This window comes from Xenopus laevis, chromosome 3S (assembly GCF_017654675.1).
Source record: "Xenopus laevis strain J_2021 chromosome 3S, Xenopus_laevis_v10.1, whole genome shotgun sequence".
Classification (NCBI taxonomy): domain Eukaryota; kingdom Metazoa; phylum Chordata; class Amphibia; order Anura; family Pipidae; genus Xenopus; species Xenopus laevis.
In genome coordinates, this window is record NC_054376.1 from 3,859,201 (window position 1) to 3,883,766 (window position 24,566).

The 24,566-nt window shown below is 43.3% G+C and overlaps 2 protein-coding genes and 1 non-coding gene across 9 annotated transcripts in view; 1 reads left to right on the forward strand and 2 right to left on the reverse strand.

The window, feature by feature from the left end:
- The window catches only part of cnot4.S (CCR4-NOT transcription complex subunit 4 S homeolog), a 51,079-nt gene extending 45,818 nt beyond the window's left edge, over nt 1–5,261 (forward strand). For 4 of the 7 annotated variants that reach the window (XM_018254078.2, XM_018254079.2, XM_018254081.2 and 1 more), the window contains 2 exon segments: nt 1,591–1,803; nt 3,671–5,261. In XM_018254078.2, the coding sequence (XP_018109567.1) occupies nt 1,591–1,803; nt 3,671–3,975 (518 nt within the window). In that variant the 3' untranslated portion in view covers nt 3,976–5,261. 7 annotated transcript variants of the gene reach the window in all.
- Nucleotides 5,262–9,516: 4,255 nt separating this feature from the next.
- Nucleotides 9,517–9,736, reverse strand: LOC121402303. The gene has a single exon (XR_005966729.1). It is a non-coding gene; the product is annotated as a small nucleolar RNA U3 (small nucleolar RNA).
- Nucleotides 9,737–13,914: 4,178 nt separating this feature from the next.
- Nucleotides 13,915–24,235, reverse strand: LOC108712550 (stimulated by retinoic acid gene 8 protein). The gene is made up of 9 exons (XM_018254787.2): nt 24,128–24,235; nt 21,423–21,593; nt 20,676–20,751; nt 20,414–20,483; nt 17,953–18,111; nt 16,314–16,602; nt 16,080–16,156; nt 14,497–14,593; nt 13,915–14,408 (listed from the first exon to the last, which is right to left on the reverse strand). Exons 2-9 carry the CDS (start codon nt 21,585–21,587, stop codon nt 14,127–14,129), a joined length of 1,215 nt encoding a protein of 404 aa, XP_018110276.1. The 5' UTR covers nt 21,588–21,593; nt 24,128–24,235; the 3' UTR covers nt 13,915–14,126.
- Nucleotides 24,236–24,566: the final 331 nt, after the last annotated feature.

A 24,566-nucleotide genomic window follows, 5' to 3' on the forward strand; every position in this document is an offset into this window, starting at 1 on the left:
AATCTCCCACCTCCACCCCGGAACAGTTGTTCCAGATCTGCAGCTTTGTGTTCAGAATAAATGTGGAGTATGGATCCCTTACCCAAATATCAACATATAAAAATAACACTTTTATCCCCTGGGTGGGGCACAATTTAAAAGCAGGTGCTGATTAAAACAAAAATTGCCAAAAATGTGCCTTTACAGATAAACACGCGTCTAAAATGTATTGTTCCCCTCCACGTCGGAAACCCCAAATAAATAGCCATTCGCTGTCGGCAGGAAACGATCAGAACAGCAGGAAGTGATGGGGAGTTGTGGCTCCTCCTCCTCACGCCTTCTCTTAGCAGATGACACTTTCAGACCATCGACTTTCAGTGTTAAAAAGATGCCAGTTCGGTTTATCCACCCAAGATACACGTTTGCTACTTCTATGGCCAACTTGAGTTACCCTTCTATGTAGGGAAGGGTTTAGGGCAGCCCCATTGTGACAACCCTCAGTCCAACCAAGTCTTACCAACAAGACAACCTAATAAATAGTGTCTTCTCCAGCTCTGCCATGTTCTCCCTAATGTATATCAAATTGCTTTGCTCCCGTCAGAGATGGAGGCGACACCGTGACTGAATTTTCATGGATGAAGGACCATGTATCTGTCACTTGTAGCTCCAAAAACGATCTACAACCCTCAATGACCCTTACGCTCAATCAGACCAAGGAAAAGGTCCTTTTTGACCAGACTTAGGACCTTCAAAGACAGATAACCCCTAAACTATTTATTTTGTTTTTTCGACATGAAATCACTTCTTGCCCATATTTTTTTAATTTGATCTCTATTAGGGTCTTCGCTCCCAGCAGAGGGTTCCCGGTTTACTCTACAGAGCTTATCAAATAATGTTCCCACTACACTGACCCTGCCTTTCAAGGTCTGAATTTGCCCATGTTTTGGGGCTTCTATTTGTGGGGCTTCCACATATATTTAAAGATTGCTCACCAAACACAATACAGCCCATAGGTCATGATTGGGTCATGCAGGGACCTTTGTTTCTCAGTTGACCACAGACCATGTATATGGTCCATTGTGGTCTTCAGGTGACCATGTACTTTTTTTGGAACATTCCTATTGCACATGAGTCCGTAGGCCCTTTTGGTTGACAGTTTGAATTGACGGCCAATACCTGCTATGATGTACAAGCTCTTAAGCCCATCTCTCTATTGCATTAAGAGCACTAAAATACAAAGGGGTTGGACACAACACTTGGCCATCATGAGAAAGAGTTGCTTATGGGGATTAAGGCTCAGAACATCACCTATATCCAAGGTTTACATGATAATTTATGGGTTTTCTTTTGATTTTTTAAAATCTTTTTTAATGTTTAATTTCCAACAAGCCAACGCGTGGCCCCCATATAAGCCAAGGGGTTGCCCATTTCTGAGGTTCGGCCGTCCCGTCCATTCAATATACAGTAGCAGCCGAAGTGTTGGCTCGTTCAATAAGAAACTTCTAGGCCAAAAGCATGACTATTTCAAAGAATAAATTGACCCTAAAGAGAAGATTAATTTTTAATATTTTTTCTTTTTTCAAATTTTTTTTATTTTGGCAAATTTCCCAGACCACAGCAATTCAATAGAGGGTTTAAATATGAAGGAATGGCAGGACGGGCTAAAGGCACTTCTACCCAACATTAACATCAACTTTGGTGGGCTTTCCAATGCTTCTACCCCCTCCAACGCCACCCACAGTGCGCCAACGTCCAACACTGCCACCACCAACAGCTTGAACTGGGACAGCTCTGGCAGCTGGATGGATCCCGCCATTATCTCAGGTAATCATTTCTCACTCCTTTTGCCTTCCCTGGATCCTCATTCATGGCATCCAATACACAAACACCCAAGCAAGCAACTCTGTTCTCTGGGAATCTTCACCTAAACTGCATTACAGCCTAAAGCTGACCCCGCTTGGAAAGATCTGCACATTGGCATCTCTTCATGCTGAATAATTAGCCAAATTTGCCTGCGTGTGGGCATCTTGGGGGATCCCATGAGTTGTTTCCACTGGAGAACCATTTATGGAATATTAAATAAGAATCTGTCCTTTTAATCAGCATCTGCAGCGACACCCACACATTACCCGATATAAATCTCCCGACTCTCCAGTCTCTAATGCACGACGATCAGTAGACAATCTGGTATCTGCTACACGGGGGAACACGTTACCTTGTGGCTTTCCAGGACATACTCCACATTTGTTCTCCTGTCTAGTTCTATCTTTTGTTTTAGCTGTGCCTTTAAGGCCAAGCCTATCATCTCTTTCAAGAGTTGCCTTTTAGGGTAAGGTCACACTGGGCGTTTGGGGAGATTGGTCGCCGCAAAGACGAGACGATTAGTCGGCAGGCGACTAAATCTCCCCGAATCGCCCAGTGTGACCTTACCCTTAAGCAGGTTTTTAGGTGGTTGTTGCCCAGTAAGAACCTTTTGGAGTTTTTGAGTTTGGAACTTTGTCCCCATGAATGGTTTTCCCATTGGATTTGAAGCACCAAAGCCTCATATATTGAATGGGATCGAATTAATGGTTTCAAGGCACAGGTGCCAAGGTTTATATGTAATAATTTGTGCACAAAGGACCATCCAGGGTCGGACATTAGATCATTGGCAGGGTTATCTACCCTTAGTGCTTCCTTCGCTTCCAGCTCATCTTGTGGAATCTCTGTAGACTTCTTGCAACCAACCTTTCTCCAGTTTGTAAGAGCAGATGTCCATGTCAGACCTAGAATTGGGTTGGCAGACCATCGCCCTTCCCCCAAAGCCTCATTAATGGTTGAATGGGTTGCACAATAAGCTAATGAATGGTTTAAAGGCACAGGTGCCAAGGTTTTTGTCTAATAATATGTGCATAAAGGACCTTTGAGGTTCCGTCATTAGACTATTGGCAGGGTTATCTACCCTTAGTGCTATGATGGTGGTTTAGCTTCCAGCTGATCTTGTGGCATCTTTATAGACTTCTTGCAGCCAACCTTTCTTAATTTAGTAAGAGCAGATGTCCATGTCAGACCTGGAATTGGAAGACCATCACCATTCCCCCAAACCCTCATCAATGGTTGAATGGGTTGTACAATGAGCTAATGAATGGTTTCAAGGCACAGGTGCCAAGGTTTCTCTCTAATAATTTGTGCACAAAGGACCATCGAGGGTTGGAAATTAAATTGGATTATTGGCAGGGTTATCTACCCTTAGTGCTACCATTGTGGTTTAGCTTCCGGGTAATCTTGTGGCATCTCTATAGACTTTTTGCAACCAACCTTTCTCCAGTTTGTAAGAGCAGATGTCCATGTCAGACCTGGAATTGGCAGACCATCGCCCTTCCCCCAAACCTGTTTAAATATTGGTCATCCATGGTGGTCTGCACGGGCTTCTGTAAGATTTGGTTCCTAGCCCAGCCGTCTCTTGTGCAAAAACGCTTGGCACCATGAAAATTCCATATTTGGGATGTTTAATCTCATGTGTTTGGAATCAGTAGGGAAAAGAAAGATGGGGGCGACTGTGGGAATCTTTATAAGTACAAGCTTTAGTTTTAGAAATATGCTTTCCATGAATGGTTATAGGGCTTTTTCATTGGTTCAGTAGATTGTAATAAAAATGGCCCCTGGAGAATGTTAATTTGTAATTATTTTCTCTTCTGTGTCCCTCCCGCAGGCATCCCATCATCCACAGGGAATGGTTTAGAGTCTCTACAGGATGACAATCCTCCCCATTGGTTGAAATCACTGCAAGCCCTCACAGAGATGGACGGCCCCAGCAGTTCCTTACTCCCCCACCACCCACACAATAACCTCTTCAGCGCACAGATACCCCTACACAGAGGCAACTGGAGCCCCTACCCTCCCCCATCAAATCCAGCCAGTTTCCACTCCCCACCACCCGGCTTCCAGACAGCTTTCAGACCCCCAACCAAAACACCTACAGATCTACTACAGAGCTCCGCCCTGGACCGTCATTAAATCTAAGGAACAGTTAGATCTTTGGGAATTCTCCCTTCAGTCCAAAAAAAATTCAGTCCTCCGTGTTTTCCCCTTCTCATACCTCCCTTCTCCTCCGATCTCTTTCCATTGTATTTCAGGAATCTTGGGTTCTGAGCCAACGCACTCACTCGAAGCTCCGCCCACCAAGCCTATATCCCACAATCGCCGCGGCGATGACCTGATTTTTACAAACTGACGGTCAGCTGTAGCCACGACAACTGCAACTGATCTTCTTACCTTCTCCCCTTGAATCAAGAAGCGAATCAAATTCTAACAGGCAAATAAAAAAAGACGGGCGAAACCAAATTCCGTCTTGAAGGGCGACTGCCGTCGGGAATCATTTCGGTCTGCTGCATGATATGTTTGTGTTTCTTAAAAGCCGGAATTAAGCTTCACGTCTATGCGATTGGACGGCGCTCGGAGAACTAGCTAGCGAAATAGCCAATGATATAAACCTTAGGGACAAGGAAATCGAGATCGAATGTGATCCGCAAGCAACGCAATTCTCTACGGTAACTGATTTGAAATATTTTTGATTTTCCCACTCGTTCAATGAGGCTGACGCGTTGTTATATCTTTTTCTTCAGGACCAGTAGGGCTTGAATTTCACGCACATATCAGTTAAACCTTCAACCAATGGGGGTGGAAAAGATATGCTAATTCGGCGGTTGTTTCCTTGTTGGATTTTCCTTTATTTTTTTGTTGAATGTTTTGCACACGTTGAGCAGCAGGCCAACCATTTCTTTTAGATACTACTGAAGAGCTGCCATATTGATCCTAACGCCATCCAGAGTTGGGGCGCTTTTTTTGTTTCTTGAGTATGATTACCTGGTCTCTGATTACTTCAAAAGTACCCTGAATGTTGGGTCGGTACCTCTAGTACTAATGGGTTTGCTCTGTTTGTAAACTCACGTCCCACTCAAATTTTTGTTTTTGGTGTTTTTGGAAGTTTACAAAGGTCCCCAGGATAGCCTGGATGTGTACGGACAGCATTAGCGGCCTGTGTTCTTCAAAAGCCCTCAGACCCTTTGCCTGGATCCACAGCCCAAACCATCACCGTTTCCGGAAGTGTTGCACAGTATTGGAGTAATCTCAAGAACGGGAGGAGGAGAAGTTATAACAAAATGGGAGGGGGGAGATCAAACGAATAAACATGGTTATAACCCGATGCTAAAAAAATGAAAATACCCCAAAGCCGGAAATTGTACCTCCGTCTTCAGAATTAAAACTAAAATCTTAAATAAAACAGAAAACTTGATGATAAAGCGCTTAGGTTTTGTGTGTGTGTGTGTTAGCGCTCAAGCATGGCCGCCGCTTGTTTCTTGCCGAATCAAGAGCATGGAGGGAATCCGAACCCCTAAAAATGAGAAGGAAAGTCTACTGACATCTCCAGGCCAACCAAAGGCCAAAAGTAGATATTTTGCTCTTCTAGTGCAGAGACCTTCACTTGGGGTGAAGGGAAGTCCCTCATCTTTAAGGTCGTCCATGTGTTCCACAGTTAAACTGACAGAGATGGGTAGAGTGATGCCAAGAGCGAGGTTGGCCTTTAGTGAAGACCTGGGGATGTCAGTAGTTATTTGTTCTCCTTGGAACCTGACCGTTTTTGTGACCACAATTGCATAATTTTGTTTATTTCTCTTAAAGTTTGATTATGGAAATATTGATTCTGATTTGGTGGAGGATACGGAACTCGACCAGATCCAAGAATTATGGATATTGGTTGCCCAAATGTGAAGAGTTAAAACCCACCCAAATCTTTTTTTCTTGGTGGTCTCATTTATCCTCCTTTCTTCTCCCCCCCCCTTCCCAAACCCATTCTCCTATTTGTCGTCCCTGTCTATGCCAGCACCAAATTAATGGGTGAACTTCCCCTTTCTCCGTATATTCTGTTCACCACTTACTGGATGAAGGTCCTTTCTTGAATAAGCAAGTGAGTGATTGTGTATGTAATAAAGGCTACAGAGCTTGTATGGGTGCAACACCTCAATCAAGAAGACATTTGCTTATATACAGGTAAATGTTGACTGCTGATTGGTTACCATAGGTAACTAGATCCTCAGCAATTTCTAATAGTGTGGGAAGGCAGGGAAATATGGCGGCTTCCTGTACTGTAGCCGTGACTGGACCCTGACTTCATTGTTATGGGCGGCCAGGTCCCAAGTCCATAGAATGAAATAATGCACTTTTTGTTTTTACCCCTTAACGGATGTTAATCAGATTATCTTGGGGGGGGGGGCTGGTAAAGATACCCTGTATACTGTTGGGGTGACTTGGAATCTGTCCATGTCATATGGAGTTCCAGCTGTTTCATGGAAACGTGAGCACCTGCTTCTTTTCTTACTGACCAGGACCTCCAGGATTAGAGGCTCCTTCTTCCCTTACAGTCCAGGCCTAAATCATCTCTTTGCCTTAAAAGATAAGTAAACCTTTAAAATAAGTGAATGTAAAATTGATGAGAGTGTTATTCTTAGCACTTTTGTCATTTACATTCATTATTTATTTTCTTTTTATTCCAAGATATTAAGGGATACATGTGCTGTTAATATGAATGAATTTTGTTCCAACAGCGCCACCTGCTGGTCAGTTTCTTTGACCAGTCTGACCACCAAGTAGTCAAGGAAGTTGTCAGGAGAAAGAAAGAGGCTGCTCTGATGTTCTTCTGCTTAGGAAAGATTTGAGAAAGGTTTCTAATTGTTTTCCTAAGCAGAAGAACATCAGCCTCTTTCTTTCTCCTGACAACTTCCTTGACTACTTGGTGGTCAGACAGGTCAGAAACTGACCAGCAGGTGGCGCTGTTGGAACAAAATTCATTCATATTAACAGCACATGTATCCCTTAATATCTTGGAATAAAAAGAAAATAAATAATGAATGTTAATGACAAAAGTGCTTAGAAAAGCACTCTCATCAATTTTACATTCTCTTATTTTAAAGGTTGACTTATCCTTTAAGCCCTCGGCTCCAGCTCTACTCAATTGTTTTGTGCCTCTGAAGCCTTGTTTAAATACTCTGCTTCCCCAGACCTTCATCCCAAAAAAAAAAAAAAAAAAAAAAAAAAGCACTTGCCTTCACAGGTCCTTCATATTAAGAGGTGTCAAGATCCTCCATTCGTAGAGGCCTACTCTTAGCTTTGCCTGGATCCTCTTTTTTAGGATTATACCAGTCCCCTCTACCTCCTCATCCATCATCTACCAACCAATACACTGGGCCCTAAGCCCCTCCAGCCTTGAGAACATTTGTTATTCTGCAAGTGCCAAGATAAGGAATGAGCTGGTAGCTACAAGGTGAGTCCATCACGTATGATCACTTATGGGGTGGAACTTAGGACTCATTGAGACACATCAATGGATATTTTAAGATCCCCATGCCAAAAAAAAAAAATTATATAAAATTTATATAAATAAATGTTTTTAAAAACATGGAAATAGTCTAAATTTGGAGTCTAGCTACCACCGAGGCTTGACCTACCCAAGACCTGATCACAAGAACTTACAATCAACAGACATGCAAACTGGAACTACCAGGCCAAGTTTATTTTAACTAGAAGAGAAGCCATAGGAAGAGTAAATGGCCTCTCAGGGCTAGACATGTTCCTGTTGCTTCTCCGTCCACTCTGGTGAAATCTGTTGCCTCGTTTCTGCCCCAACGACCCCTGAAGCATCAACAGAAAGCAAAAATGTCATTTAATCCAAATTATTCCTGGAAATTAAATTCATTGTGGGGGGAGGGGCAAGGGTCCCACCACCCCATAATCCTGTCTGGAGGAGAAAGTGGGGGACACAGACCACAGCGACATGGGAGGTCTAATGATGACTGTCCTGCTGCATCTTCCCGCTACCTGGCAGTGTGATGTCATTTGTTCTCACTGATGTCACATACAAGGAACTATGACATCACAGGGCAACGAAAGCTTTCTAGGCACTTTACCTTTTGTTTTTATAGGTTTTATGTCTGCCCAGCAACCCTCTAAAGGTAATTTTAGCAGTTGCCTTTAATTGTGTTTGCAAAAGCTGATTTGTTCACTGCTTGTGGGCTGAATCCCACCCCCTGGTTTATTTCTTGTGTTTTTGGGGCTAGAATTTTTTTTTCAGATCTCTGCTATGAAATTAAATATGGGGAAAAAAAAAAAGGATTTCCTTCAAGCCTAGAAACAGAGTTAGATTAAACGTTGAATTTAAACTGATTAAACTGATTAAACTAAATAGCATGATGCGTTTATTACATCAGAGCACAATATGTAGTGTCATACAGTGTCCAGCAGAGGGCACTGCCACTAAACCAACAGAATTGAAAGTGTTGCACTGAAATGTAGAACAGTGGGAGTCTGTCTCCTTATAGGGAGAAAAGTGCAACTGCAGCTCCCCCACCTGGACACAGTCTCCTCTTCCTCCTCCTCCTTCTTCTGAAGCCGGAGTTGCGTCTCTTTTATACAACACATCATGAAGAGCAACGTAGTGAGGATGAGGAGGCATCTGACCAGGGACACAATCACCACCAGGCAGAAACTTCTGTGATAAAACTGGGGCATCACTAGGGGAGAAAGGGGCAAAATGCTCTGAGGGGTCCCATAAATACAAATATACAGAGAAGGAATGTTCTGGGCACACAATAAGCTATACCCTCATACTGTACTGTCTAAGGGAATCAATATGGCACCTCCTCCTCCCATATGTATAAATACAAATATACAGAGAAGGAATGTTCTGGGCACACAATAAGCTATACCCTCATACTGTACTGTCTAAGGGAATCAATATGGCACCTCCTCCTCCCATATGTATAAATACAATTATACAGAGAAGGAATGTTCTGGGCACACAATAAGCTATACCCTCATACTGTACTGTCTAAGGGAATCAATATGGCACCTCCTCCTCCCATATGTATAAATACAAATATACAGAGAAGGAATGTTCTGGGCACACAATAAGCTATACCCTTATACTGTACTGTCTAAGGGAATCAATATGGCACCTCCTCCTCCCATATGTATAAATACAAATATACAGAGAAGGAATGTTCTGGGCACACAATAAGCTATACCCTCATACTGTACTGTCTAAAGGAATCAATATGGCACCTCCTCCCATATGTATAAATACAAATATACAGAGAAGGAATGTTCTGGGCACACAATAAGCTATACCCTCATACTGTACTGTCTAAGGGAATCAATATGGCACCTCCCATATGTATAAATACAAATATACAGAGAAGGAATGTTCTGGGCACACAATAAGCTATACCCTCATACTGTACTGTCTAAGGGAATCAATATGGCACCTCCTCCTCCCATATGTATAAATACAAATATACAGAGAAGGAATGTTCTGGGCACACAATAAGCTATACCCTCATACTGTACTGTCTAAGGGAATCAATATGGCACCTCCTCCCATATGTATAAATACAAATATACAGAGAAGGAATGTTACAATTTTGCTCAGATTTAGCAGGGTGTGGGCAGTTTACAACATGTGACTTTAATTCCCATTATTCTTCTATTTATCAGTGAATCAAAACCACTCAGCTTGTGTTCTCTCCCTCCATCTCCCCAATAATAAAGGGGAGCAGAACGTTCATCAATAGCAAACAGCAGCCACAATGAAGCAGCACTGTGAGCTCACTTCACGCTCAGGAGAGAACACTGACGCTCTTCCTCGTGGTTTGTGAGTTCAGACACTTTCGAGCACATTTCACCAGGTACAACCTATAGAAATGATCCCTGAAAGTATAGTCTTACTGATACACTGGAACAAGCAGCCACCACCCACTCACACACCCTCTTTCCCCATAGGGCGACACAAATCTGAATTGACAAGTACCCCCCAAGTGAGGCTGCACCCCCACATTATTGCTCTGTAACAAGACTTCTGTTTTAGGAGGATATTTAAAGGGACAAAACTAGGGTTATTAGTGCAGAATTGTAGTGTTTGGTTTCTCTCAGCTGCTCATTTGCATATGTCACGCCCACCCACCAATCAATGCACTGCTTGTATCCAGAAACATGAGCCAATGTGCTGCACAGGGAGAGCAGTGTGAGTGTCTTATACCAGGGAATTCTCCTCTCTAATCAGAATAATGTACCCCCTACTGTAAATGATAAGGATATTAGAAGTCACTGAGGGGTTGTTCTGTGACCATATAAAGGCACAAGGCTGCAGGCTGAGTTATACAGGGAACTCTGAGTATCACTCATGTATTATAAGGGATAATGTACCCCCTACTGTAAATGATAAGGATATTAGAAGTCACTGAGGGGTTGTTCTGTGACCATATAAAGGCACAAGGCTGCAGACTGAGTTATACAGGGAACTCTGAGTATCACTCATGTATTATAAGGGATAATGTACCCCCTACTGTAAATGATAAGGATATTAGAAGTCACTGAGGGGTTGTTCTGTGACCATATAAAGGCACAAGGCTGCAGGCTGAGTTATACAGGGAACTCTGAGTATCACTCATGTATTATAAGGGATAATGTACCCCCTACTGTAAATGATAAGGATATTAGAAGTCACTGAGGGGTTGTTTTGAGACCATATAAAGGCACAAGGCTGCAGGCTGAGTTATACAGGGAACTCTGAGTATCACTCATGTATTATAAGGGATAATGTACCCCCTACTGTAAATGATAAGGATATTAGAAGTCACTGAGGGGTTGTTCTGTGACCATATAAAGGCACAAGGCTGCAGGCTGAGCATGGTGGGGGGGACAGTAGGACGTGTCAGATGTTATGACATTATTATTAGTATTATTATTATTAGTGACAATACACACCCAGAAGACCTGACTATAACATTATATAATACACAAAAGCCATGAATATCCTGTAAATTATATCCTTATAAACGGTGAGTAGTGATGTCATCAGTTATAAACGGTGAGTAGTGATGTCATTTCTGTCACATGACTCACTGAAACTTGTGTATTATAATAAATAAAGTACCCCCAGTTGTAAAATATGAGGATATTAGAAGTTACCTCGGAGTTCCATGACCTGTATAAAAACACTCGGCCTTCGGCCTCGTACTTTTATATGGTCATGAAACTCCTCGGTAACTTATAATATCCCTATATTTTACAATAGGTGATACTTTATTCACTATATAAACTGTGCAGACAATAAGGTCACACTGTATATACAGATATATATTAGATATAAATATATTCAGTCTCTCTGCAGAGCACTGGAATCTAAAGTACAAATGAAGTGCACAATTACTGAATAACTTGATTACACATTATTATAGGACATAGGGACGGGGGGGGGGGCAGACAGTGAACAATTTAATGAAGTGTCTGGGAATTAGTATTAGTCACTTCCCATTAAGCTTTTTAACCCTTGATGATATACTGAGAATACTGGGAGTTGTAGTTCAGCAATACATGCGCCACACACACTCACGGCACATGTCTCTTACCTGATTGGTTCCCCACTGGATCTTGGGGGCTCTTTATCCAGGGTCCCATTCAGAGTACAGGCAGGTGATATGGGGGATGCAGAGTCAGTGGGGGCCCCAGAAACACAGGAACAAGGGCCACTAAGTGCAGCAACACCCAGTCCCAAATGTTAGAGGCCAGTTGTGTCTTACTCCAGGGAGGAGGAACATCTACACGACCAGTGACCCCTCCTCACCCTCCTAAACCAACTACAACCAGATCTCACTGAGGCTTCTGGGCACTGCCCCCTCCAACCACTAATTCCTAATTCTCTCATTTACCAACAGCACCGATCCCTTCTAACCTACTACTTTACTAATTACCCTCCCTACTCACTGTATCACATTCACCTCTCTTACTCACTCCCCCTACTCACTGTATCACATTCACCTCTCTTACTCACTCCTCCTACTCACTGTATCACATTACTCTCTCTTACTCACTCCCCCTATTCTCTGTATCACATTACTCTCTCTTAATCACTCCCCCTACTCTCTGTATCACATTACTCTCTCTTACTCACTCCCCCTACTCTCTGTATCACATTTCTCTCTCTTACTCACTCCCCCTACTCTCTGTATCACATTACTCTCTCTTACTCACTCCCCCTACTCTCTGTATCACATTACTCTCTCTCCCTACTCTCTGGACCAGAGAGATCCCATAAAACTATGGCAGCATTGTTATTCCCCTGTACTTAGCACAATTCAGCAGGAACAGTCCCTAAGTTTGCTCATAATCTGTACAGAGAGATCCCATAAAACTATGGCAGCATAGGTATTCCCTGTACTAAGCACAATTCAGCAGGAACAGTCCCCTAAGTTTGCTCATAGTCTGTACAGAGAGATCCCATAAAACTATGGCAGCATAGGTATTCCCTGTACTAAGCACAATTCAGCAGGAACAGTCCCCTAAGTTTGCTCATAGTCTGTACAGAGAGATCCCATAAAACTATGGCAGCATAGGTATTCCCTGTACTAAGCACAATTCAGCAGGAACAGTCCCCCCACACTTTAATTATATTCCAAATACACTCTTACAAAAAAACAAAGCCAAGTTTAGGAACCATAAAACTCTTTAATCTGTACCAGTTATAACCATTTACTGGTGAACAATTATTTTCACTGTAAAAACGTCACTTTGCCACAATAGTCGGAAAATAAAAAACAAAGAACTGCCTCCAGGCGGCAACATGTTAAAAAACTTCAGTTTAATGGTAAATGTGTAAATCTGATGTATCTCTATAGTAACTCTCTATAGTAACTCATGGATGTACCAGGGAGGCAGGATTTAATTTGGAACAGAACAAATGAATAAGGTTCTTGCAGACGGGCATTTGAAGCTGGTGCCATTTTTTGTAGCCGTCATCACCATCACACAAATGTCCTGACCCCGTTCTTATCTATCTGGGCCATACCCACAGGGGTCACAGAAGATTGGGGTCAATTAACTCATTCGCTTACACTACAATTCCACCCAAATACTCCCTTTAAACCTCCATGAATTTGCATTCGCCATAGACAGCAATGAAACGGCGCCCCCCGGTGGCCACAAACAGGCACAGCTCCCAAAACAGCTGCACTGTCGCTTTAAAGCGGTCGTTCCCCTTTAAATGAACGTTAAGTACAATATAGCGAGGTGAGACATTTTCCAATTGGTTTTCCTTTTTAATTAATTGTTGTTTTTGAGTTATTTCGCTTTTTATTCAACAGTTATTATCTGGTTGCTAGGGTCCAAATTCCCCTAGCAACCAGATAATAACTGTTGAATAAAAAGCGAAATAACTCAAAAACAACAAATAATCTGGTTGCTAGGGTCCAAATTCCCCTAGCAACCATGCACTGATTTGATTAAGAGACTGGAATATGAATAGGAGAGGCCGGAATAGAAAGATAAGTAATAAAAAAGTAGCAATAACAATAAAATTGTGGCATAAAGGCAGGGGCACACGGGCAGATTCGGGGAGATTTAGTCGGGGACTAATCGTCTCTTCTTGGGGTGACAATCCCCCTGAACTGCCTTCCCCCTGTTGAAATGAAAAATCGCCTGCGGCAATGCACTCGCGGCGCTGCGAATTCCGAAGTCACCGAAGTTTCCTCGTGAGGCAACTTGGAAAATCGAAGCGCCGCGAGAGCCATTGCGCTGGCGTTTTCTCATTATAGCAGGCGGAAGGCGGTTGGGGGAGATTGTCGCCCCAAAGAAGAGGCGATTAGATCTCCCTGAATCTGCCTGTGGGCCCCTGCCCTAAAGATGGCCATAGAGATCCGCTCGTTTCGCCAAACTGTGTATCCGATACGGGCTGTTGGATCACGGGACCGCATACACGCGGTCTGTCGGCAGCATTTATCGGCCCGTGTATGGGGAGGCGTTACAGAGCATTTGTTTTTAGATGGGGTCTGTGACCCCCATCTGAAAGCTAGAAAGAATCAGAAGTAAAAGGCAAATAATTCAGAAACTATAAATAAATAATGAAGACCAATTGAAAAGCTGCTTCGAAGTCGCCAATCTACACCATACTAAAAGTTGGCCGGAAGGTGAACCACCCCATTAAGGCCATATTAATCAATAGAATAAAAGATATATATTACATTTTTAAATACAATTATTGAATATTTTCCGACCCACAGATTAACAGGGGAATTGTACGAACTTAAGGCGCAGCAAGAGAACAAACAAATGCAAAACCGTTACACATCATCATCGAAGGTTTCTGTGCACGTGAGCAGCACCGCCTCATCGTCGCAGAGCAGCACCCCTTCTTGCAGCCAGATTTGGTCAGGGGGGTCTGTGCCGTCACATGGCAAGGGGGCGTCCTGAGGGGAAGGCATCACAGGGGCGGCCATGCTGTCGTACTGCGGCGCTGCATTTTGGGGGAAGGTGGTGGTCGCCATGTTGTCGTACTGCTGCTCTCCATTCTGGGAGTAGAAGATCACAGGGGTCGGCAGGTAGGTGCACGGCAGCATTGCCTCCTGTGAGTAAAAAAAATCACCGGGTGGAATATATTTTAAGGCTTAAGAGATGCAAGAATAATATATCTAATGTTCTATGTAGGGTTACCTGAGTGTAAGAACAAAGGCAGGCCTTTAGATAATCAGAGACGCGGCTGTAAAGAAGACAATCTGCAATCTGTCCCTCCCAGGGAGAACTTTCAGAGCTGAAAAAGATGAATGTTATACGGTGAATTTAGGAGAGATGTCAAACACTAATATAACAGGGATAGAGATCACGCCCATGTTCCCTGGCACTGACTTTTACTTCATGCAGTAGAGTCACCCAAACTTGCTTGAGTCGAATCACTGATGGGCCAATGGAAGGAGAAAGTAGACTTGCAATGAGGGTAACAGAGTCATCTCTGGAAGTTCAGGATCCCCCTTTATACTGAGTTGATGTTTAATAGGGGTCCGTATCCCCATGTGCACAGGGTAATAGTGAATGAACTAAACTAGAGGCCTCAATCCGAACCCTAAACCGCAGAACGTTACCATGGAGTGTCGTCCCGCTCCACTACTTCTGCCTGCACGTCTGGTTCCAATAGAGGGGAATCTTTGGGAGCAGAGGAGGAATGTTCGACCCCCCGTCTGACCCAAACCGGCACTGGTAAACCAAATTTCAACCCAAAACTGCCCGAGGTTTCGCGTCAACCCTCCTAGTGTGGATATACAGGGCAGCCATCAGGGGGGGACTGGGGGGAGAGTTGTAGGGGGCCCCGAGGGTAAGGGGGTCCCAACCACTCTACACTTACTTGATTAACTGTCCCCCCCCATCTTTCTAAGAGCTGCTGACTTCGGGAAGGCATGGACTTTTAAGGGGCCCTGGCCACCAATTTTCTTATAATGTGGGGGGGGGGGCCTGGCCACCAATTTTTTTTCTCCTGTGGGGTCCTAGCCACCAATATTTTTTAATGGGGGGAACTGGCCACAAATGTTTTTTTATGGGAGGCCCTGACCACCAATATCTTTTTATTTTTTATTAACATGTGGGAACCCTAGCCACCAATATTTTTCTGTTCTTTTACTGTGTGGTGGGGGGCCGACCTGTAGGTGGGGCTTGCGGTGGGCGCAGCCCAGGGGGCCCATGAAATTTTGTCGTATGGGGCCCTGCGATTTCTGATGGCGGTCCTGTGGATATATGAAACATATCAAGGGAGGTACATTCAATTTACATGCAAAATAGGTTGCCATTTTTTTGTAGGGATGCACCGAATCCACTATTTTGGATTCGGCCGAACCACCGCATCCTTCACGAAAGATTTGGCCGAATACCAAATCAGATGGCAAGGGGAAACATTTTTTACTTCCTTATTTTGTGACAGAAATTCACGCACTTTCCCTTCCCGCCCCTAATTTGCATATGCAAATTAGGATTCGGTTCGGCAGGGCAGAAGGATTCACCGAATCCTGCTGAAAGAGGCCGAATCCCAAATTCAGTGCATCTCCAAGTGATTCTATATACTGTATTTACTGCCGGTGAAGTTTTCTGCTGATGGAGCACTGGCCCGAGGTGTCCGTTAAGTAGATACAATCAGTTGGGGTGCCACTTTTGGCACACCCAAGTAAATAGAGCCTTTCCTTCTCCTTTAAGGGTTAAACCTTTAGCCAACGTCACAGCTTTCTAAATACATGAACCTGAGAGCTTATTACCTGGGGGTGGCTAAGTCCTGAGCTTTGCTTTGGTCTAGAAACCCAGCGGCTATATCCAGAGCATCTTCAAAAGTTATCTGCGAGGAAGAGAATATAGATATAATCTCAAACTTCCTGACCACTGTGAAGCCTTCAAAGCAAGTGCCCGTCACTGAGGGACACATATTTGGGGCCACAAAAATCAGTGGCGCCAATTTAAAAACATTAAGGTTCTGGTGATCTCCATAAAGTTACCTCTTCAGGGGTAGAAGACAAAAATGAGCTAGTGGCTTCTTGGCTCTCAGCACTGCTGTCTCTAATGGAAGTCGCGGCATAACCACCAATCTCAGAACAAGGCAGAGCGTGGGCAGCCATCCGAGCCTGCTGGCAACCCTGCAGGTACAGTTCTACAGTGCCCTCTTGCAAAAGCTCTTGCCAAAGGTCAGAAATGGCTTTGGAGACAACAGGGTGGGAGATCTCCTCTTGGGATATAACCGCATTCTCCACCAGGGTGTCCATAGTCTGCTGGTAGAACTGCAGATACCTACACAGAAGTAGAATTATTCCACAAGGTATCCACAGAAACTTGTTCAAGGAATCATCATGCACAAGTACCACAGGGCAAGGAGATCATGTTTGTATATTATAATGTATATATATGCACTTTAGGATGGAACTACTTTCTGGCAGGCTGTGATTTCTCCTACTTAATGTAACTGAATGTGTCTCAGTGGGACTTGGCTTTTACTACTACTTGAGTGCTGTTCTTAGATCTTCCAGGGAGCTTTTATCTTGTGTTAGGGAGCTGCTATCTCATTGCCTTCCCATTGTTCTGTGTTAAGATGCTAGGGGGGTGGGGGGTGACATCACTCCAACTTGCAGTACAGCAGTAAAGAGTGACTGAAGTTCATCAGAGCACAAGTCACATGACTGGGGCAGCTGGGAAACTGACAATATGTCTAGCCCCATGCCAGATTTCAAAATTGAATATAACAAAATCTGTTTTCTCTTTTGAAAAACGGATTTCAGTGCAGAAATTTGCTGAAGCAGCACTATTAACTGATGTGTTTTGGAAAAAAAACGTTTTCCCATGACAGTATCCCTTTAAGATGAATACACCAAGACTCCTGTAATATGAATTATTGTAAGTCAAAATTGTCAATACGATCTTGGGTTACTCATGAAGAGGTTCATGGAAATAAGACCCATTGTAATCCTAACAGTTTTGGAAAACCTCATGTGTCAAACCCCAAGGACATCTACACAGTCAACATTTTGTGCTGTGGTTTCTAGAGGAACCAGTTCCACTAGGTTCTACCACTTGTCCTCATTGTTCATTGGAACCTAGGTTCTACCACTTGTTCTCATTGTTCATTAGAACCTAGGTTCCCCTAGGTCCTTCCAATTGTCCTCATTGTTCATTGGAACCTAGGTTCTACCACTTGTTCTCATTGTTCATTAGAACCTAGGTTCCCCTAGGTCCTTCCAATTGTTCTCATTGTTCATTGGAACCTAGGTTCCCCTAGGTTCTACCACTTGTTCTCATTGTTCATTAGAACCTAGGTTCCCCTAGGTCCTTCCAATTGTTCTCATTGTTCATTGGAACCTAGGTTCCCCTAGCTTCTACCACTTGTTCTCATTGTTTATTGGAACCTTGGTTCCCATAGGTTCTACCACTTGTTCTCATTGTTCATTGGAACATAGGTTCCACTAGGTTCTACCACTTGTCCTCATTGTTCATTGGAATCTATGTTCCCCTAGTTTCTACCACTTGACCTCATTGGTTCAATTCACCCCCATGGCTTTTGTACTCAAGCAAGCACATAAGCAGTCGTATGTGTTTATATCTTTCTAACGTCTGACACACTTAACACCTCACGCCAAGCACATATACCTTTCAAACTCCATAATATCAGAAGACAGGGTTGATGGGATATGAGCCTCCTCTGTATTTTCTACGACTTGGTTCATGGCGATGTCCGTCTCACACTCCTGGCTGAGGTACCACACTCCCAGGTCATTATCTGGGTTTATTCCTGTGACTGGGGTGCAACTTCCCAAAGGTGGAGAGAGACAAGGACAAATCAAACAAGGGAAAGGGTTTCTCCTAAATGGGTTTAGAGTTTAGGATTCTCAGCTTTAGGGTTAAGTTGCCCATACACATAAAATCATACAAAACTTTTTGCCTATGTATGTAGGCCAGATTGTTCTGACAAATATCTTGGTTTTTGATGGAACAGATTTCTGTTGAAAAACCATGTTGGCCAGTGCATGGTACATTGGCAGATGAAGAAGCATTTGGGCTGGCAGGCTGAAAGAACGGAACAAAAAAAAGACGGTGTCCTTCCTCTTGACCAAGCAGTGTATTGCCCCTTTTTGACTCCACTAGTACCTTATGGCTTCTCAGAGGAGACACCAAAGTTATATTCACTCAGCTGGCATAGAGGAGAGGGGGATAACAAGTATGATGCCAGTACTTCATTTTGAAGGTCTGTAGAAGAAATGATCAATTAACAAGGAACTGTAGGATATTCCCTTTAATGGGCTACACACCATGCAGCAAATTTGATTCAGTTGTTTGGGGGGTCTGTTATTTGGATTGCACTATTTTCCCTTTACTGTATGGAAAGGGAGCTTTTTTTTATCTGCCTTAACATCAGGGTTTCCCAACAAAGAATTATTTTTAATTTCATTCCTCCCATAATTGCCTAATGCTTTCCATACATACCCAGATTTAGCCACGTTTGACTGCCTGTCTGAATATGTATGTCACCTTTTGGGACCTTCAAAAAAAAGTCAACAACTCTATAAAGTTCTAATTAATAATCATAAGACTGTTCCATTCTATAGTGGTATAAATGCAAACAATAGACCAAATACTTCATATGAAAAGATTTTTACTTACTGTAGGTAAGATGATTTCCCATTCTCCTGAGGGTATATCTTTCCTCCAACTTTGATTCTGTTGGGTTTTTTAAGTTCTTTGTCATGATCCAAGAGGTGATCTATACATATTTTGGTGGTCTTCTACGTAGTGGCGCCTGCTCTTGTCTCATTCTCCATCCCTAACTGGAGCAGTGGGCAAGTGGCTCTTCCTATTCTGTCAGAAGATGCATCCCTCCTCTCACGTTCATTTACTTTGAAATTAGTCTCTTCAGACTTTTGGGCCAGGGCCAAGAAGGTGACTTACGACAGCTCAGCATTGCTCTTTCTCGTATCGTCAGCATTCAAAAACATGGGGCAGGAAGGGTCATGATGGTGGCTGAGCCTCAAACACAATACAGCTGATATAGTCTGAACGCTATAGCACACTGCCACTTATCAAGGTGCAATTTTCACCCATTTGTTGGATGAATAACATTAGCCATTGGCCTGCATCACTTCCAAAAAACAGGCACAATCCACCACTGATTTGTACTTTGCACCATCTTCCAGGACAAATGAAGTGCTGTAAAAATGGAGCACAGAGTACAGCACTGCCTGAAACCAAACTTGCACATCATTCAGAGGTGCAAGTCAGGGAACGGTGATAGATTGCAACAGAGAGCTGGACTTACAACTTCTCCCATGGCAGGTGGTATGGACAGGGCTGGCTGGGCCCACCGACTCTTGCACTTCTGTCCTGGGTCTTAGCAAATGCCCCCCTTAAAGAGTCACATTCATGAACAATAAACACACACAATCAACAAAGAAGGATGTTTTTATTTTATTAAAAGTGTTGTTTTATATCCCGCAATTCCGAAGCATTTCTTCTTAGCGGAAAGGCTGCTGTGGTGAAGCATTCTCTGTTTCTATTGCCACCAGGAATTCACTGATTACCCCTGGGTTTAATGACATTTCCCTTGAAACAATAGGTAGATGTCAAGTCTGAAATCCAACTGTGGGTTGACTATTGTTCTTTTTTTTTATTATTATTCTTCAGAGAAATCCAAGGGTCTAATCATCTGTGTGTGAAGCTTTATCTCAGCAGAATTCAATCATTTTTTTTTCCAATTGGTTGACTGTAGCAACAAGGTGGCAAATGTGTGCCTTCATATACCAGGTAATCCTGCCTGGAAGTTCATGGCACGTGAGCAAGGCAAGAAGCCTATGACTAAGGGAGTGATTCCCGAAATACGTTAGGCGGATATATATCCACAGCCTGCTACAATAAATTTTTATCCAGCCGATTTTTTTGTTTCACATGAGCAAGACAAGCCCATCGTTTTGTGCTATCCCATAAATAATGAAATAAATAACGTTGCAGCATAGTTCCCGAATATATTAATTGTTATCCCACCTCCTGTGGCTGGATGCATTATTCCTCAAAAAGTAGTGTGGTTATTAGTAATAAAGGAAATGTAATAAAATCATACCTGGTGTCAATGCAATTAAGCTGCAGGTATTCTTCTTTGACCTGCTCCAGGGTGCACGGCATTTTGTCATCTAGTTTAAAAAAGTCTGATATCAGGACAGTGAAAATTACAACTACAATTCCAACACCCCCCCCAGCAATATGTAGGACCTTTCCCAAAAATGTAAATAACTGGCTGCATCCCCACCAATAATGAGGTTTATAATCTGGTTAAACGTAGTCTGTTGAGTACAGTATGAGGAATGGGAAACGGAAGCTCCTACCTCTCATCTTAAGAAGGTTATCCAAAGTGGTTTCAAGTTCCTTAATATAGGTTTTGGTTTGATGAAGAACCTGACGCTAAAAAAAATAAAAAAAATGGGTTAAAGCTCAAGAGTCAAAGGCCAGTCGTTTCCCATTTTAAAAAGGCAACCTGCAACACATAATTGAGGGGGAAACTAACATCTTTGGTTCACTGTCCTCTCCCCCCAAACCCATATTCCTCAGGGCTGACCATCAACATGTACCATTTATTCTACTCAACCCACAGTTCACAGCATTATGGTAGGAAGCAGTGAAGTATTGGTCCGGCCCAAACCCACAGTTCAGGAGGGTTCAACCCAAACTGTTGCATCTGCTCTCCCCTCCCATGACTTTACTATGCCCCACTTCAGCCAGGTGAGCGTCTGCTCCACGCTACCCTCGTGATGTCAGAGATGGGACAGGTTGGGTGCAGATCTATAAGTTGAAAAGTTGGCCGAGTCAAGTTTTGATTCACATCACTACTGAAAGGTCCATTGCTTCTCATCCCTCCCTTCCCTTTCAACACTCCCCTTTATACTATCCATGTCTCTTCCTATCAGGTAATAAGGTCGTCCTAGAGACCCTCACTGCTTTTAACTAAACCACACTCCGTAGGTAGTAGTCAAGTAGTATGGCTATATTAGGAGTACAGTAGGCAAACTAACTGCATCAAAGCAAACACAATATAATGACAACATGAATAATAATTGCAATTTAATGTCTCCTACCCTGGTCACTTTTAGTTCCGAGTCAAGGAACACTATCTTTTGCAGCTGTCTAATGAGTTGCGAGACTGACGCAGCCTTCTGCGGGCGCCTCCTCGCGGGTCTCTTTCCTCTGTCTTCTCTCCGCCTCACAGTTTTACTGCTTTCTCCTTCGGCTGATGCATCCATCAAAAACTGAAAAAGATGCACAAGCAGTTACAATGGGGCAGTAAAGTGCCAAAAAAAAGTGCTGTGTTTTTTTTTTTTTTTTTTTTTGCACTTCACCCCCATCCAAGGCTGTTTGTGCTGCTAAAATGGAATAAAAAAAATATTCCCGGCTCTGTATGCAACCCTGCACACATTTAGCAATACCGCATTCAGAATTGGGGAGAATTGTGCATCATTCACATCTACAGGGGGACTCTATGTGCGGGGAATCCCTGTAAGTATAAGATTCCCTTGCCCTGGACACTGCTGCTCTAGGCACTGGATATTTTATTTGTGCAAGAAGCTCTAAGGGCTATGATTCTACATCCAGCTGTATCCTAGAAACATTATAAGCAACCCTGAACAATTAATCTGTTCCTCAGTTCTACAGGGCCCCCTTAAAGGGATTGTTCAGTATAAAAATAAAAAGTGGGTAAATAAATAGGCTGTGCAAAATAAAAAATGTATCTAATATAGTTAGTTAGGCAAAAATGTAATGTATAAAGGCTGGAGTGAGTGGATGTGTAACATAATAGCCAGAACACTACTTCCTGCTTTTCAGCTCTCTTGCTTTCCACTGATTGGTTACCCTGGTTATCAGGCAGTAACCAATCAGTGTCTTGAGGGGGGGCCACATGGGTCATATCTGTTGCTTTTGAATCTGAGCTGAATGCTGAGGATCAATTACAAACTCACTGAACAGTTATGTCCCATGTGGCCCCCCTTACAGAGTTAGAGAGCTGAAAAGCAGGAAGTAGTGTTCTGGCTATTATGTTACACATCCAGTCACTCCAGCCTTTATACATTACATTTTTGCCTAACTAACTATATTAGATACATTTTTTATTTTGCACAGCCTATCTATTTACCCAGTTTTTATTTTTACACTGAACTGTTCCTTTAAAGCAAGAAGCTCCTCCATTTAGAATTCTGCCTGCTCTGTGTATAGTATATCCAGCTCCCTGCTCTTTGTTATAGGGATCTGATACTCTTACATTTAAACACATTTTCTAATTTTATTTCATAACTGTATTTGTGAAGTGTTTCTTTGGCTTCAGACTGCCCCTCCTTAGTGTATAACAGAAATATGGAGTCACTGGGGTAACAGTCACCCTGCTATAGTTCCAGGGGTACCCAGGGTACAAATAAACACTCACCCCAAATCTCCCCCTAACTGGCCTTCAGACTGGGCCCCCTTAGCTCATAACAAGGTTACAGATATATAGAAACATTGGGGTGTCACCCTGCTATAGTTCCAGGGGTACCCAGGGTACAAATAAGCACTCACCCCAAATCTCCCCCTAACTGACCTTCAGACTGGGCCCCCTTAGCTCATAACAAGGTTACAGATATATAGAAACATTGGGGTGTCACCCTGCTATAGTTCCAGGGGTACCCAGGGTACAAATAAGCACTCACCCCAAATCTCCCCCTAACTGACCTTCAGGCTGGGCCCCCTTAGCTCATAACAAGGTTACAGATATATAGAAACATTGGGGTGTCACCCTGCTATAGTTCCAGGGGTACCCAGGGTACAAATAAGCACTCACCCCAAATCTCCCCCTAACTGACCTTCAGACTGGGCCCCCTTAGCTCATAACAAGGTTACAGATATATAGAAACATTGGGGTGTCACCCTGCTATAGTTCCAGGGGTACCCAGGGTACAAATAAGCACTCACCCCAAATCTCCCCCTAACTGACCTTCAGACTGGGCCCCCTTAGCTCATAACAAGATTACAGATATATAGAAACATTGGGGTAACAGTCACCCTGCTATAGTTCCAGGGGTACCCAGGGTACAAATAAACACTCACCCCAAATCTCCCCCTAAATGACCTTCAGACTGGGCCCCCTTAGCTCATAACAAGGTTACAGATATATAGAAACATTGGGGTGTCACCCTGCTATAGTTCCAGGGGTACCCAGGGTACAAATAAGCACTCACCCCAAATCTACCCCTAACTGACCTTCAGACTGGGTCCCCTTAGCTCATAACAAGGTTACAGATATATAGAAACTTTGGGGTGTCACCCTGCTATAGTTCCAGGGGTACCCAGGGTACAAATAAGCACTCCCCCCAAATCTCCCCCTAACTGACCTTCAGACTGGGCCCCCTTAGCTCATAACAAGGTTACAGATATATAGAAACATTGGGGTGTCACCCTGCTATAGTTCCAGGGGTACCCAGGGTACAAATAAAGTTACAGATATATAGAAACATTGGGGCAGTGGATTGAGAGGCAGATTTGGGGGGTCCCTGTGTTGGGGCCCAGGTTGAACCCCTGAGAGTCAAGGCTAAAGGTAAAATAGTTCCACACAAGCGGAATGTAACAGGTAAATATCCAGTTTAGGGAATAAATAGAAACTTATTGTTGTTTAACCCTTTCCAGCACTGAATAATGTGCCTAAGGAGACACAGACACCGATGGACACGGAATAGAACTGAAAAAGGAATAAAAGTCCATTTAATAAGGAATATTTATATAATAAACAAGAATACTGGTTTTTTTCTGCCTTTACCAATCGCCCCGGGACACTGGGACCCACACACACAACGTCACCGCAACCTCCTGCCGCTCCACTTGCCAAATCTGCCTATTTCCATCCGCGGGGCAGGAGATAGAGACCAATCAGAACACGCTATGAACTCGGGCAGCCAATCGCCGCCGAAAGAACGCTGAGCGGTCTGACCAATCGGAGAGGAGCGGGAGGAAAACACTGTAACAAGTTCAGGGGAGGGCTGATCGCAAAGGCAAAAGGGCGGGATGGATGGGAAGATTCTGAGGCGGGAATTGTGGGAATAAAAGTTAAACTATGAGAAGCCATCTTTTATTTAAAAATCAAAAAGTTTTTGCTAAAGTGCACTCAGCCCAGTATGGAAATGGAAAATGAGCTTTCTATAAAATTATATTGACATTTCTACGAAGTGTCTGGTGGAACCTTGTTGTTCTTCTGTGAG